Raw genomic sequence first — 13,899 nt, forward strand, 5'->3', positions numbered from 1 at the left:
CGGGTTCACTTACGAGAGCGCCGTGTTGAAATTTGATCCTTATAACAAAGGGAAGGCTTTGTGTTGCAGTAAGAGCTGGCAGTCCTAAAGGTGTTTGTTCACTTTTCCCCATGTCAGAATTCTGCACTGTGAGTGGAAAAACAAGAACAGCTGCTCTGAATTATTATTATCACTGTTATAATAAGTATTATTGCTGCTATAGACCTGCAGTGATCTTATGAGATGAGCATGGTTAGTGATGGGAGACCTGGGAGACCAGGTTGCTGTAGGAAGTAATGGTTGCCCATAGGGGGCACTCCTGAGTCTACACCAGTGAACCCTGGCCCTGTGCCATGGTTTGAATGAGTGGTTGCTCTGAGGTGCTGATGTACTGCCTGCCCTCATAGAAGAGTAAAGGTGTTGTGAGTAAACTGCATTTCCCACCTGCTGCGATCGTCCGCCTGACAGCTAATTGATTACGCAATCCCCTGCATTCCCCTCCCAACCCTTGCTAGGTCATCACCGCGGAAATGAAACGAGCTCTCTCTTGACCTTCCCGGCTAAACAAACATTAATAAATAAGACCCGGCATTAATATTCCTCTTTAATCCACGCGCTGGCAGGTGGGGAGCCCAGCGGAGCATCAGTCAGCTCGCTGTCGGAATGTGATGGGCGGTAATCGCGGTAATCTCTGCTCCTCGCGATGTGTGGAGTCTGATTAATCAGTCACACAGTCAGGGCAAGGCAAGGCAGAGCAGTGATGCCAACATGTCCTCTGGTGTCTTGCTTGCTTGCGGTTGTCCATCGTATCTGATGATGACGTCCACGTCTTTATTGGTGAGTTTTTTGGTGGCTGAAAAGTCCTATCCTGGATCCACAGGTTCTATTGCAAATGTGGCATGTGTATGAGGTGTTTGGGGCAACCGTGGCTGTGCCTCCCCTGGGCCTCTTCTGCTGTTTCCTGGCTATCCTTTCCTCCTCTAACACTTGAGTCCCCTCCAGGCACAGTTGCCGCCAGGTGTTGCGGTCAGTAGCAAGGTCTTCCAGGTCCCCAGGTCTGAGTTTACATTTCTGCAAGGCGATCCTTAGCTGGTCTTTATAACGCTTCTGGTGTCTGCTGCATGGTAAAAGCCTGCCTCTGTCAAAAGAGAAAGCACTCTGAAATTACAGGGTTGCGTTTGTTTCCCAAGATGTGTGTCTCATCCTGAATGAGTTTCTTTAACCCATCTTTGAAGGGGGGGGGTGTAGTGACTGGCCTGCAGATGGGTATCACTTAGAGGGGCTGGGACTGCCATTTCTCACCTGGCTCAGATCTCAGAGCGTCTTCAAGATGAGCAAATAAAAAAAGCCCTGCGAGTTTCACGGGGAATGCTTTGGGAGCTTCCCTTCATCGAGATCAGAGGTCCCGCACAGACGGAACGGGAGAGGCGTTCCCAAAGAAGGGGCCCGGCGGTTTAAAGGCATTTCCACACTCCGCAACTCCGCGGCATGAGACAAATCTTACAAAGGGGCTGTTTGTAGATGTGTAATGAGAGACATCAGACAGAAGATTACGATGTTTACCAGGCTCTTAAAAGGCGGCGCATCAAACGGCGGCCCCCGCGTCCCTGCTCAGGGGAACGCCGCGGCTTTTAATTGGTGCGGCGGCGGGACGGCGCGTTTGAGCGATGCCGGGGCCCAGCCTTTGTGTTATTGACTTTGTGTCATCCTCGCCGTGTTGTACGGCCATGTTCGCCCGATCCGCTTTCCGGCTAGATTAATCGAACTACAAGGTTCGGCGTGTTCATAACGGAGATTTAAATGGATTATCTGCGGGGACGATTATGGGAATGCTGGGATGCAGACAGGCGTTCACCTCTTCCATTTCACACACATTACCCTGCTGAGATGACTGACAGGGAGGCAGGCATAGGTGTTGGTGTGGTGTCTGCATGTGTGTGCACACGTATGCTGTCGTGTGTCTGTGCGTGCGTGCGTGCAGTAGTGTGTGTGAGTGAGTACAGTGGTGAGAGTGTGTGTGTGTGTGTGTGTATGTGTATGTGCGTGTGCGTGCAGTAGTGTGTGCGTGAGCAATAGCGTGTGCACGTGCATGTGCGTGAGCACGTGTTCCGGGGTGAGGATGTATGTCTGTAATTATGTATGTAATTCACTTCCTCTGTCTTTGTGCTCTCAGCCAATTAAAGATTAAAATGAGATGTGTAATTAACAGTCTGTGCAAACACAATGAGAAGAGAGAGGAGAGGAGAGGAGAGGAGCAGTCCAACTCTTCCTCATCCTCCTGATGGCTGTGGTAATGTGACAGTCAGTGTGTGGCCCTGTATAAACCCCTCACTGCTCCTCTCAGCCTCATGCTGTGGATGCCAGTGTTAATACGCTGGTATAATGAGAACCGTGTGTATAATGGCTCCTCCTTTGTTCTACAGCCTGTCCTCCCGGCTCCCGCAGCCTTGCTCTGTGATGTCAGTATTAATACTCAGGTGTAATGAGTAATATGCGAACGATGTCTCTCCCTTTGTTTCGCAGCCTGTCCTCCCGGCTCCTACAAGATGTCTTCCCGCCAGCAGGAGTGCTTCCCCTGCCCCGCCCACAGCATGGCGGAGGAGGAGGGGTCAGTGCTGTGCGTGTGCGAGGAGGACCACTTCCGCACCCCGCTCGACAACCCCTCCGCCCCCTGCACACGTAAGACTCTGCCCACTCATCCCAGCATTTCACCCACTCTCCCGCATCTCTCTCTCACTCTGCCATTAGTCACACTTTAATGCCGGCATATTTCAGTCACCAGTCAATATTACTATTATTATTCATTTTATTATTCAGCTGTTGTTTATGTAATATTCAAAGGTTAAATATTATGTAAGACGTTCGTGTATTATGGCTTATGATCTGTTTCTGTGGAATGCTGTCTGCGAAGTGCTCTTTTGTTCTTTTATTAAGTGCGGGTGTGTTTGCACGCAAATCCACTGTGTGCAGTGTGAAGGGGTGAAGGAGACTGGTCTCCTGCTCTGCACACGTGTGGGTGGTTTTGTGTCTGTGTGCATCCACCATCACCTCAGAACACACACACACACACACACACACACACACACAGAACATGCCGTCAGTAATACACTGTCACACAGACATCACCCCGTTATTGCTGATTTCTCTCACACGCACATTTTCTCATGAATCTCATGAAGCCTCTTAATTCTCTTCACATTTCATCCTTCACACAAAAATGATTTCTCATTTTCATTATGAATGGATTCATTATGCTGCCAGCTCGGGTTTTACAAAAGTATGTTGATATAAAAATGTATTTGATCCAGTCCTAGACACACATTTGTTTTACGATCAATAATCATAAAATTTGGAGTAAGTGTTTTTGGACATGTTTGCGTGATTTTCCTCCTTGTACGTCACAGAATACAAAGTGATTTTGTCACCTTCAGCACTGCATTTTATGCTGGAGTGTGTTTTTGTGTCCGTACACTAAGCATTCCACCACATGGGTGAAGCGGAGCAGATATTTGGGGAAATTGTGGAGGGGTTCCTGTCTTTCTGTAAGCAGAGGAACGGTCTGATAGTTGCCTCAGTAGAGCATTATTTCTGCACAGATTGCCCTGACTGGCTGATCATAACCACGATTACATAACAATAATTGTATAATATTACATACCGTTAATATGATATATAGTTATTAGTATATAAATATAAAAGAATACCACTGTTAAATAATAATAATAATAATAATAATTGTGTTAATGTTCTCTTCCCTGCTCCTCCCCAGGCCCACCCTCCCCGCCCAGAGACCTGGTGTACACCCTGAAGCAGTCCACCCTCGTCCTGGAATGGGCCGCCCCGGCAGACACAGGGGGACGAGGGGACCTGTCGTACAGCGTGGGCTGCAGCCGGTGCGTGGGGCCCCCCCGGGCCCCCCAGCGGCAGTGTGAGCCGTGCGGGCCCAGCCTGGGCTTCGTCCCGCAGCAGAGCGGCCTGACGGAGCGCACCGTCACCATGGTCAACCTACTGCCCCACACCAACTACACCTTCACCGTGGAGGCCCTCAACGGGGTGTCCGAGCTGCTGCCCAACAAGAGGTTCTACGCCCAGGTCAACGTGTCCACCAGCCTGGCAGGTAGGACCCTCACCGGCATCAGCCGTAGTGCTGCCACACTGCTGTGTTTAAATTAACGCTCTGCCTTAATTGCTGATGCAGCTGCTCTAGTCTTAATTGCTGACTCTCTCCTGATTTTCAGATTTTCTTTAATGTAGTGCTCTTAACAACAGGACTGTCACAGAACACTTTGCAGAGACTATTAAACAGGAACAACTCAAGTTCTACCATGAAGTGAGTTCTGACATGAAGTGAGTAGGGGAAAAGAGTAATTATACATCAACAAGAGAGAACAATTCAGCTGGAGAGAGGTGTGGAGTGATCATGCCTATTCTGGCTTATTTCATTCTGTTTTATTCTGTTTATTTTATTTATTGTGTTTTTGTTAGGGGCAAAAGCAGTAGAAAATGAACATATTTTAAAAAAAAAAACAAGAATGTGATGCAATGCACATATTGTGTATAGCCAAGGCTAATTCCAGGTGTCCCCAGCATTCTAAGGTGGGAGGTTCTGGTTTCTACAGAAAGAGGTGTGGTACAGCACGGTAACATAGCCTGTATAACAAGTGCTTTTGAGGAGATGTAAAAGCCATAGACGACCTCAAACATTAGTGAGAAAGAAGTGAGAAAAATCCCTTCAGCACCCTGCTGGCATGTTAAGTTGAAAACTTTAAGAGTGATTGTAGATTATTAATGCTCTCCTCTCAGAACAGCTCTCCAGTGGTGTTAATGACTGGCGCCGTACCCGTACATCAACACTGCTGTAGTATTAAATATGGATACTTTACTGTAGCAGTGTGAGGTGCCTCTACCCAGAGCCATCCTCGGTGCCTTTTAAACAGCCACACAGCAGAAAATACCGTACCGGTACCGTCCTGTACCATCACACCTGCGCTACGGCTGTCAAATTACTCGTGTCTCAATAACTGTGTTGCTGAGCGAAGCGGGTTGAGGAGTTACCCTCAGAACAAGACAGTGGCAGCCTGTCTTAAAACAGTGACTGTGGAGGGCGCTTTCAGAGGCAGACATGGGCAACGGGGGTTTACAGATTTACCATTAATTAGCAGTATTACATACAGGACAAAATCAGCAGAAATCATTTCAAGCCAAGTGTAAAACAAAGAGCTAATACACGGCGTGCCCTGCAGCGGAGAACGCTCCGCCGTCAGTCTGATGCTCAGAGAGGAGCGCTGTGTGGATGTGGATGACACGCCAGCTGAATTAGCGCTTGATTAATGCCTCACATTTTTAAACAGAGCGATTAGAAAGCAACTGCAAGCTCTGTTTCCTTAGCGGAAAATGCGGCCTTTGCTCGTGCCTCTCTGTAGCCGCAGGGATTACTCAGATGGGCAGGGTCTCTGAGTCGGTGGTTTACATCGCTGTGAACACAGTGTACGCGATCTCCGCTGTACGTGAGATCTCCGCTGTACGATGTTAGAGGGCGGGAGCGGAGGGGTGGAAGCTGATCTATGACACATCATTCCTCTGCTCCCCTGCGTGTGGGTCCGGCACACGGCCCTCTGTCTGTGTGCGTGTGTGTGTTATGTGTGTGTGATCAGTTATTTAATGCTGTTGTATAAGAGCAACATCTGGGCCAGAGCGTGAGCGACACGGGGGGTGCAGGGATGGGAGAACAGCTGGCAGAGGGATGCGTGCTCCTGTTTTGGGCCTTTACAGCACAGCATTCTGGGAAGTCAGTGGAAATGCGCTAATACATGGCGCACGCTAAGACACTAACACAGCAGGCACACCGATACAGCACACGCTAACAGTACATGCACAAAGATACAGCACACGCTAACAGTACATGCACAAAGATACAGCACACGCTAGCACACTAACACTGCATGCGCACAGATGGAGTACATGCTAACATTACATTTATTTTTATTTTCATTTAAGCTATATTTGACAAGGTAGGGAAAATCAACTCACTTCTCTTTTATAATGATGGGCTGGGGGAGGGGGATACTATGCAGGCACGCTCATACAGCACACGCTATCAAAGTAATGCTACAAGCACAGGGACACGGCACACGCCAACATGCTAACACTGTATATATGCTCCCAGACAGTCACTTTCTCATCACATGGGAGGGTCACACCTCAAAGAGGTCCTGTTAATCTTACCATTTTCAGTGCTATTATTTGGTATCTTTTGAAATGCATTCAGGTAAAATTTGTAAATAAAAAAACCTGTACAAACCTAAACGCCACTATAATCTAAATGTGTGAAGAGATTTGATGTCTTAAATCACATGTCTTTTCTTAACAGTACATGAGATCTGTTGTGCCTGGACATTGTGCAGTAAATTGCATACAAGGCTCAATCATTAACATAATATGTGATATGCTGTATAATATATAAAATAATATTCTTTACATATAGCATTTTTTACACGTCTTTTTCCCTGAGGGTGGCGTTTGAAAGCGAGGCTGAGAATGTGGCTTTGTTGTGCAGGAGGCTGCCTGAAAGCTCTCCATTGTGGGGGAGCATTAAAAGGCGTTTATTCCGCCGCTGATCTCAGCCTTTATTATTTCCACACACTCACCGCCACAATTACTCGCTGACAGCCCCTGCACCGCTCCCCCTCCCCTCCTCAGCGCTAATTTGGACATAAATCTCACCTGTCGAGTGGGAGGTGTTTCATTGTGCGTTCCTGAGATGCTGTCGGGCTCCGCCCCACACATAATGCACTCACATCCAGGGCTCTGTGCATCTCCCGTCCCCCTTTCTGTGAGAGTCAAGTGTAATCACGCCGGGGATGGGAACGCTGTCAGACACAAGCGTCCAGAGAATTAGCCAGGGGTGGGTTTCTGCTGTAGGTGTGGTATCACTCGTGTGCTGACTGTTTTTTCTGTCTTGGCTTTAAAAAATAGTTCTTTTCTTGTTTATTTTGTACAGGTTTGAGGCATAGGTTTTAAAAAACACTCCTTTTCTTGTTTATGTCATACAGATTTGAGGCACAGCCCTCTCCATTTTAGAATCTGAAAAGGCCATAGAGGGGATTTTTTTTTTTTTAGAGGAAGTGCCACCATGTAAAGCATGAAGAATCGGAGATTACTGAGAAGGTTACTGGAATAATGTCCTCTGTGTACTGAGACAGTTTTCCGGGGGAGAAAGTGTGACCTTTATGAATATTGTATCGATGGCTTTGATATGAAGTCACACAGGGAGCGGCCCTGCCGTGTGCAGAGCTCATGTGCAGCCGCGTTTCTGTAATTACAGCCCCGCTCTCCATATTGCAGTGCAGCTGCACCGAGCGACGTGGCGCTCTCTCGCAATCAGCAATTTCAGAGTGATAAAACAGCTGAGGGAAGTCAGGAATATTCAGCGTCCCTGAAAACCCCCCCCAGAATAGATGTGGAGACTGTGGGTGGTGCAGAGAGATGCACCCGTGGAATAAAGGGCTTGTGACCTACCTTGACGGAGGAGATTTTGCGCGGCGGTTGAAAGGGGCTCGGGTGTGGAGGATTTATCTGGACCTCACAGACCCCACTGGCGCTGGGCGGAGGGAGGGGCTCTGAGGGGCTCTGAGGGGCTCAGGGGGTCCTGCTTGTGGCATGGGGCTGGGTGCGGGGGTGACGGGGTTTGGGCGCAACTCCATCCTGTGTCTGTCTTGGTGCGTGTGCGTAGGTGTGCAGGTGTGTCTGTGCGTGTGTGTGTTTCTGTGTGTGTGCATGTGAATGAGGATGGATGTGTGTGTGTGTGTGTGTGTGTGTGTGTGTGTGTGTGTGTGTGGACATTCGTGTGTGCATCTGGGTAGGTGGGGGCTGCATGCTGTAGGAGATGTTGGCCAGTTGTGGTTCATAAGTGCATAGTTAAACCCCTCTGTGGAGGGGGGAGGGTTCAGAGGGGAGGATTGACATTTCAATATCTTCAGAGGATTTATTCTGGACGCTGTGTCCCCCTCTAGAGCTGGTCTCAGCGCACTGTCAGTGGGGGGGTCAGGGCAGGCAGGGTTAAGCAGATGACGTGGAGTGAAGGACAGGAGGCGAGGAGTGACTGCTGTGAGCAAAGCTGTGTGTGTGTGTGTGTACGTGTGTGTGTGTACGTGTGTGTGTGTACGTGTGTGTGTGTGTGTGTATGTGTGTATGTATGTGTACGTGTGTGTGTGTGCGTGTGCATGTTTGTTTGTGTGTGTGTGTGTGTGTGTGTATACGTGTGTGTGTGTGTGTGTGTGTGTGTACGTATGTTTGTGTGTGTGTGTCTGTGTGTGTGTGTGTCTGTAAGAGCATGTAATAATGTCCTGAAATCCATATTTATTTCTATCTTCTCATCATTTGGCACCTCTCTGACAGAGTAGTTAGCCAATGAAAAAAAATGGGAATGTGAAAACTGGCATGTTCATTGAATAGGCAAGTAGGAGTTCATAATTCCATCTTGTCAAATAGACCTTTGGTTGGTCTATATCAGTAAGTGGGTAATGCTACGTGATTGTTCAGCTCAGTGAAGCCTCATTGGCTCTTCGCTATGAATAGTCATTGTTTAATGAATGAATAGTTTAGCCTGTTGCTTGTTTTATATTGAAGTGAACTGAGGGGTGTTTGTTTAACCCCCCTGGAGAAACAGAGGGGAGGTCCAATTTGAGGGAACAGTCACACAGCTGTCCACATGATGAGAGGATGAATAAATAATAGAGAGGGAAAGATGAAGAGGAGGAGGAGGGGTTGTCTGTTTTTATGGCATGCACACACAAGCGCACACACACACCCACCCCGAAATTAGTCAGCGTAGAGCCCTAGGCCTCTTCTGAAAACCAGTCGTGGACCTATGCGATGACTCAAAGTCTTCGTGCTGAAGTTGAATTGTCCCCTTTTATCTCAGTGAAAGGAAAAGAAAGCTCTCTGTCTCTCTCTCTCTCTCTCTCTCTCTCTCTGCCTCTGCACCCTCCTCTGTCTGTTTCACAACTTCAGAGGCCTTCATTGTGCAGCTCTCGCTCTCTCTCTGTGAGGGGCTGCCCCCTGGAGGGGCAGGGGGTTGCGTCTTACCTGCCCCTCCGAGAGGCTGCTGCAGAACCAGGATGGTCTGACTGACACCTGCCTGTCATCTTTACAGGAGACGGCTGGTGTGAAACCGTGTGTGTGTGTGTGTGTGTGTGTGTGTGTGTGCGCGCGCGTTCCTGTGTGTGTGTCTCAGTAATATAATGCTTTGTCTGAGTCTGTGTGCTTCAGTCCCGCACTTCAGAATGATTTGTTTGATGGCTCCCTCTCCCTTTGTTGTTAAGTTGCTAGTTGCTGATGTGCACTTAGCTTGAACTCTGATTAGCGCTGGCTGTTTGCCTCCACGGCTGCTTCCTGTTCGCGGGCCGCGCGCGCTGTCACACCGCGTCAGCCTCCGCCTGCCTGCCGCGGGTGGAGCGCCCGCCATCCGCCAATCCGAAGGAAACGGCAGCACACCGCAGCCTTGGGTTGCTGCTGTTAATATTCCCCCCGCATTGGGGGGCGAATCACGCCGCGCTGCGGTCTTTCATCAAGCTGAAGTAACGAGGCCCTGACTGGCACAGCTGCCATGGAGCCCAGAATGCATTCTGTCATCAGAGGGGTTTTTATTGTAGCGGAGATGAGATCCTTACTGTCTCTATTGTTTTCTCCCCTCACTCTTCCTGTAAAGTTCCACCCTTTCCCCATATGAGCATATACTGTGGTGCTGTATCTTGTGACTGTAATTGCGGTTAATGCAGACAAATGGAGCTCTCTCTTATCGAGAAGATGGAAGCCACATTTTTTTTTCTTTTTCAGAGCTCAATTCTTCCATATGACTTACTAGCAGTGAAATAGAGTTGTGCAATTGTGGTGTTTAGATGTGGAGTAGAGCTAGGATTAAATTCAAAACACACTTCTCCACTTGCCTGATGCTTCCTGCACTCACTCAGCCTCACTCACTCACTGACATACCCTCATTCACTCACTCACGGGTGTACTCTCACTCGCTCACACTCACTGACACACCCTCATTCACTCACTCACACACTCACTCACTCACACTCACTGATGTACCCTCACTCACTCACTCACTGAGGTCGCCTTATTCACTCACTCACACACTCACACTCACTCATTCATTCATTGACATATATCCTCATTGACCCATTCACTCACTGACATGTAGCCTCATTCACTCACTCACTTACATTCTCTCACTCACTGACTGATGTACCCTCACTCACTCAGATATACGTCCTCTCATTCATTCACTGACCTACCCTCATCGGCTGACTCGCTCACACCCTCACACGCTCGCTGACTGACATCACGGCTTCATGCCGTCACTCACTCGCTCACTGGCAGGCTCCGTCTCCCCCCTCCCTATCACACACTCCCACAGAGCTGTCTGTCAGTGTGCGCAGCTGCGCGGCGCATAATTGTGTACTTTAGATGGAAATGTATCTGTGTCAGGTGTGCGCCTCTCCCCCGCCTCTCCTCTGCCCGAGAAACGCAGACCCCCGCATCCGGGGGGCACCTTTTATTCCACAACACGCGGCACTTTTTCAATTCCGCCCGATAATATAAATGATAATATAAATGATAATACCTGACTCTATCGGGCGTCCCAGCCGAGGGAGGATGCTGGGTAATATCCCGGCCTTTATGTGAGCGCTGGTAATTGCGGGGAGGGGATGTCTGGTTTATCTGAGCGCGGTGCGAGCGAGAGGCTGCTGAAACCGTAGATTAAACAGGAGCGGGAACCTCCCGCCAGATAGCGCGCCCCGGTGGGCTGCCTGATACGGCAGATTAAACGGGGTCCAGGACCCTCCTGCCAGATAGCGTCTGGGTAGGTCTGAGCTCAAACACAACATCCTAATGCGTTTTTCCTCATTCCTCAATCAGATTTGATTTATTCACTTTTTATTTATTTTTTTTGCTTTAGCGTGCCTTGCTTGACTAAAACGCTGGCGGATGGAAATGTGAACACCGTGTTTTTCTCACGATACTGTGAGAGAGAGAGAGAGAGAGAGAGAGAGAGAGAGAGAGAGAGAGAGAGAGAGAGAGAGAGAGAGAGACACGGTCGCAGCTAACCTGCAAGGTGCTCACAGACGTGTTGGCGGTCCCGCGGAGTTGGCAGAGGACGCCTCGTCCCATGGATGAGAGAACCGGGTCGCACGCCCACGGCACAGTGCCCGCTCCCCCCAGCTCTCTGTGCTGTGCCAGTGCCGCTTGGCCTCTCTGCGTGCCATCCTGGCACAGACGCCTCAGTGCCCTGCTGCCAGCCTTCCAGGGAAGGGCGGACACCACAAGCGCTGCTGAGCATGCTGATCTTTCCCACAATGCTTTGCTCCTTTCCACCAGCGTTTAGCATTTAGCCAGCAGCCATAGCCACACTGAAGCCTCTTCGTGCCAAACAGCTGAACATAAGTGGGTCTGGCCTTGGCCAGCACTCTAATTGGAGACCCCCTTGGTAAATGAGGTTGAAAGTGGTGTTGTTAGGCCAGTAGAGGGCACTCTTCTTAATCCAAAATCCCCAGTCCAATGCTGCTTGGAGAGAGATGTTCTCATAAGCGCTGGCCTTCAGAGACATTCCTGTGGGACTGTGGCTTGGCTTTCCTGCCTGCCTATATTCAGCAGTGCACACATAACATGGGGAAATTGTCAGTTTCAGGTTGAAGCCAGCTGTCAGCAGTAGTCACTGTGAAACTATTTGCATGGTGGGAGCCATTTTGTGCCTGTCTGATTCTTGAGTTCTATGGCAGACCGTTGTACAGTCAGAGGTTTGAAGTCTGCATCCCCATCACCATCCAGTGCCAGATGGGTCACTGTCACCCTCTACTGGCTGGTCATGGGTTTGATTGATGGTCCATTGCATTTTACTGTCTGTGTAAATCCTCACAGACTGTAGCATCTGCTGGGGAAAAATAAGAAGGAGAGAAACATGTTTCATATGAACTAATCCGTGTAAAAGTGAGAGTGAGAGCGAGACAGCCCTGCTACTGTATCTCATGAGGCGTTTTTCAGGATCCAGGCATATAGAGGTGCGCTCCGCGGCCGGTGCTCGGATTTATGACACAGTTTAGCACTGAATGGGAAAACTCGCTGCTGTTGCCAGTGGAAACAGGATTCTGTGGGAGCGCCAAGCCGCCTCATTTGTGGATCTGTCATCCTGCATTGTGATGGGGTCTGACACAGGCACCTGCGAGCGTGTGTACGTGTCCTACCTGAGTTTTTTTGTCTGCAGGTGCATTTCAGTCAGGTTGAATTATGTTGTAAACCTGACTGAGGGGCTGGAAGAGTCGATGCATAATTTATTTAATAGGTAGAAAGAGGGGAGTGAATCCAATAGCCTGCAGTTTTTTAGGTTGTGGGTTTAGGCTCTGTGCTGTGCAGCTGTGTTCTGTATGCGATTTGATCCACATTCTCAGATGTGCCCTGTTGCAGGGGGACCTGTGTAAGAGCTGCTTGAGGGTGGATTAGAGTGTGTGCGTGTGTGTGTGCGTGTTTGTGCGCAAGTATGTGCATTCATGCATGTGTGACAGCTTGTGTGTGCGCTTGTTTGTGGAATGTGTTTCAAGCCTGCTTCTGTGTGTGTGTGTGTGTGTGTGTGTGTTGTGTGTGTTGTGTGTATGTGTTGCGTGTGTGTGTGTGTGTGTGTGTGTGTGTGTGCGTGTGTGTGTGTGTGTGTGTGTGTGTGTGTGTGTGTGTGTGTGTGTGTGTGGTGCGTGCGTGCGTGCGTGCGTGTGCGCGTGTGTGTGTTGCGTGTGCGTGCATGCCTGCATGTGTGTGTGCGCACAGGCGTGAGTGGTACTGTGGGTGCTGTTCTCAGTGCTGTGCCTGCTGCAGTGTGTGGTGTCAGGATCACCAGCCCTTTGTTTTAATTGAAGGGGCCATCAGAATGGAGTCGCTGTCTTCTCCCACGTCAGAGGGAAGACAGGAGACAAATGAATAATGGATCGTCCCTTTGCCTTCAGGCCAAAGATCAAACAGAAAGCAGGAGGGCGGTCAGAAAACAACTTGCCCATCACTCTGAACCAAAACATGTAATGTAATTCCATTACAGAAGGGATCAGAGCCCAAACAGACAGAGAAAGAGGTGAGAGGGAGACAGACAGAACGGGTTAGGCTGGTGTGATCAAAAGCAGACACATCCTGACCAATTTCAGGCTCACTGACCTGCGCATAGCCAGAGAGATTCTGCTACAGAAAGCCACCTGGGAGGAGACCGCCCACATGCTCACTGCAAGACATCCTGCAATGTGAGAAATATCTGTGCAAAACAAACAGCTATCTCTAGAAATTCATTGACTGTCACCCCCAGTTTATCCTGAATGAGTGAAAATGAGACTAAATATTACAGCAAGGAGGAAAAAAACAGCCCCCCTAGCAGACAAATACCACATACCACAGCCTGGGGGACACTGCTTTTATATTTTAATTAAACTTTATTGTCTGAAAATGTTTGTAGGCGATCTGTGAATATTTAGTGTTCATTCATTTAGAAATGTTTGTTCTTTTTAATTGGTTATGAGGAGGGATGTTCAATGATGTGCCAGTAATGTTTAATCATTATGTTTCTTATTTACTTTTAAAATGCTTCGGCAACACAATCAGTCATGCCAAGAGGCCGAGGGCGGCGTGAGGGAGACAGAAAGATAGTGTGTATATGTGTGAGACTGAGACAGGTGTGTATGTGTGTGTGTGTGTGAGGGTGAGACGAAGATGGTGTGTGTGTGTGAGAGTGAGGGTGAGGGTGAGACAGAAAGACTGTGTGTGTGTGTGTGTATGTGTGTGTGTGTGTGAGATTTATACATAGGTGTGTGTGTGTGTGTGTGTGTGTGTGTGTCTGTGAGAGACAGTTGGTGAGCTGCTGCTGAAGGAACGTCTCTCAGACGT

General features: G+C 49.0%; 1 protein-coding gene across 1 annotated transcript in view; it reads left to right on the plus strand.

Moving 5' to 3' along the window:
• LOC118796342 (ephrin type-A receptor 7-like) overlaps positions 1 to 13,899 on the plus strand; it is a 78,428-nt gene that overhangs the window by 48,597 nt on the left and 15,932 nt on the right. The window contains exons 4-5 of the mRNA XM_036555170.1: positions 2,503 to 2,658; positions 3,749 to 4,096. Coding sequence (XP_036411063.1) covers positions 2,503 to 2,658; positions 3,749 to 4,096 — 504 coding nt within the window. The remainder of the gene's footprint in view (positions 1 to 2,502; positions 2,659 to 3,748; positions 4,097 to 13,899) is intronic.

This window comes from Megalops cyprinoides, chromosome 21, assembly GCF_013368585.1.
Source record: "Megalops cyprinoides isolate fMegCyp1 chromosome 21, fMegCyp1.pri, whole genome shotgun sequence".
In the NCBI taxonomy this organism is placed as follows: Eukaryota; Metazoa; Chordata; class Actinopteri; order Elopiformes; family Megalopidae; genus Megalops; species Megalops cyprinoides.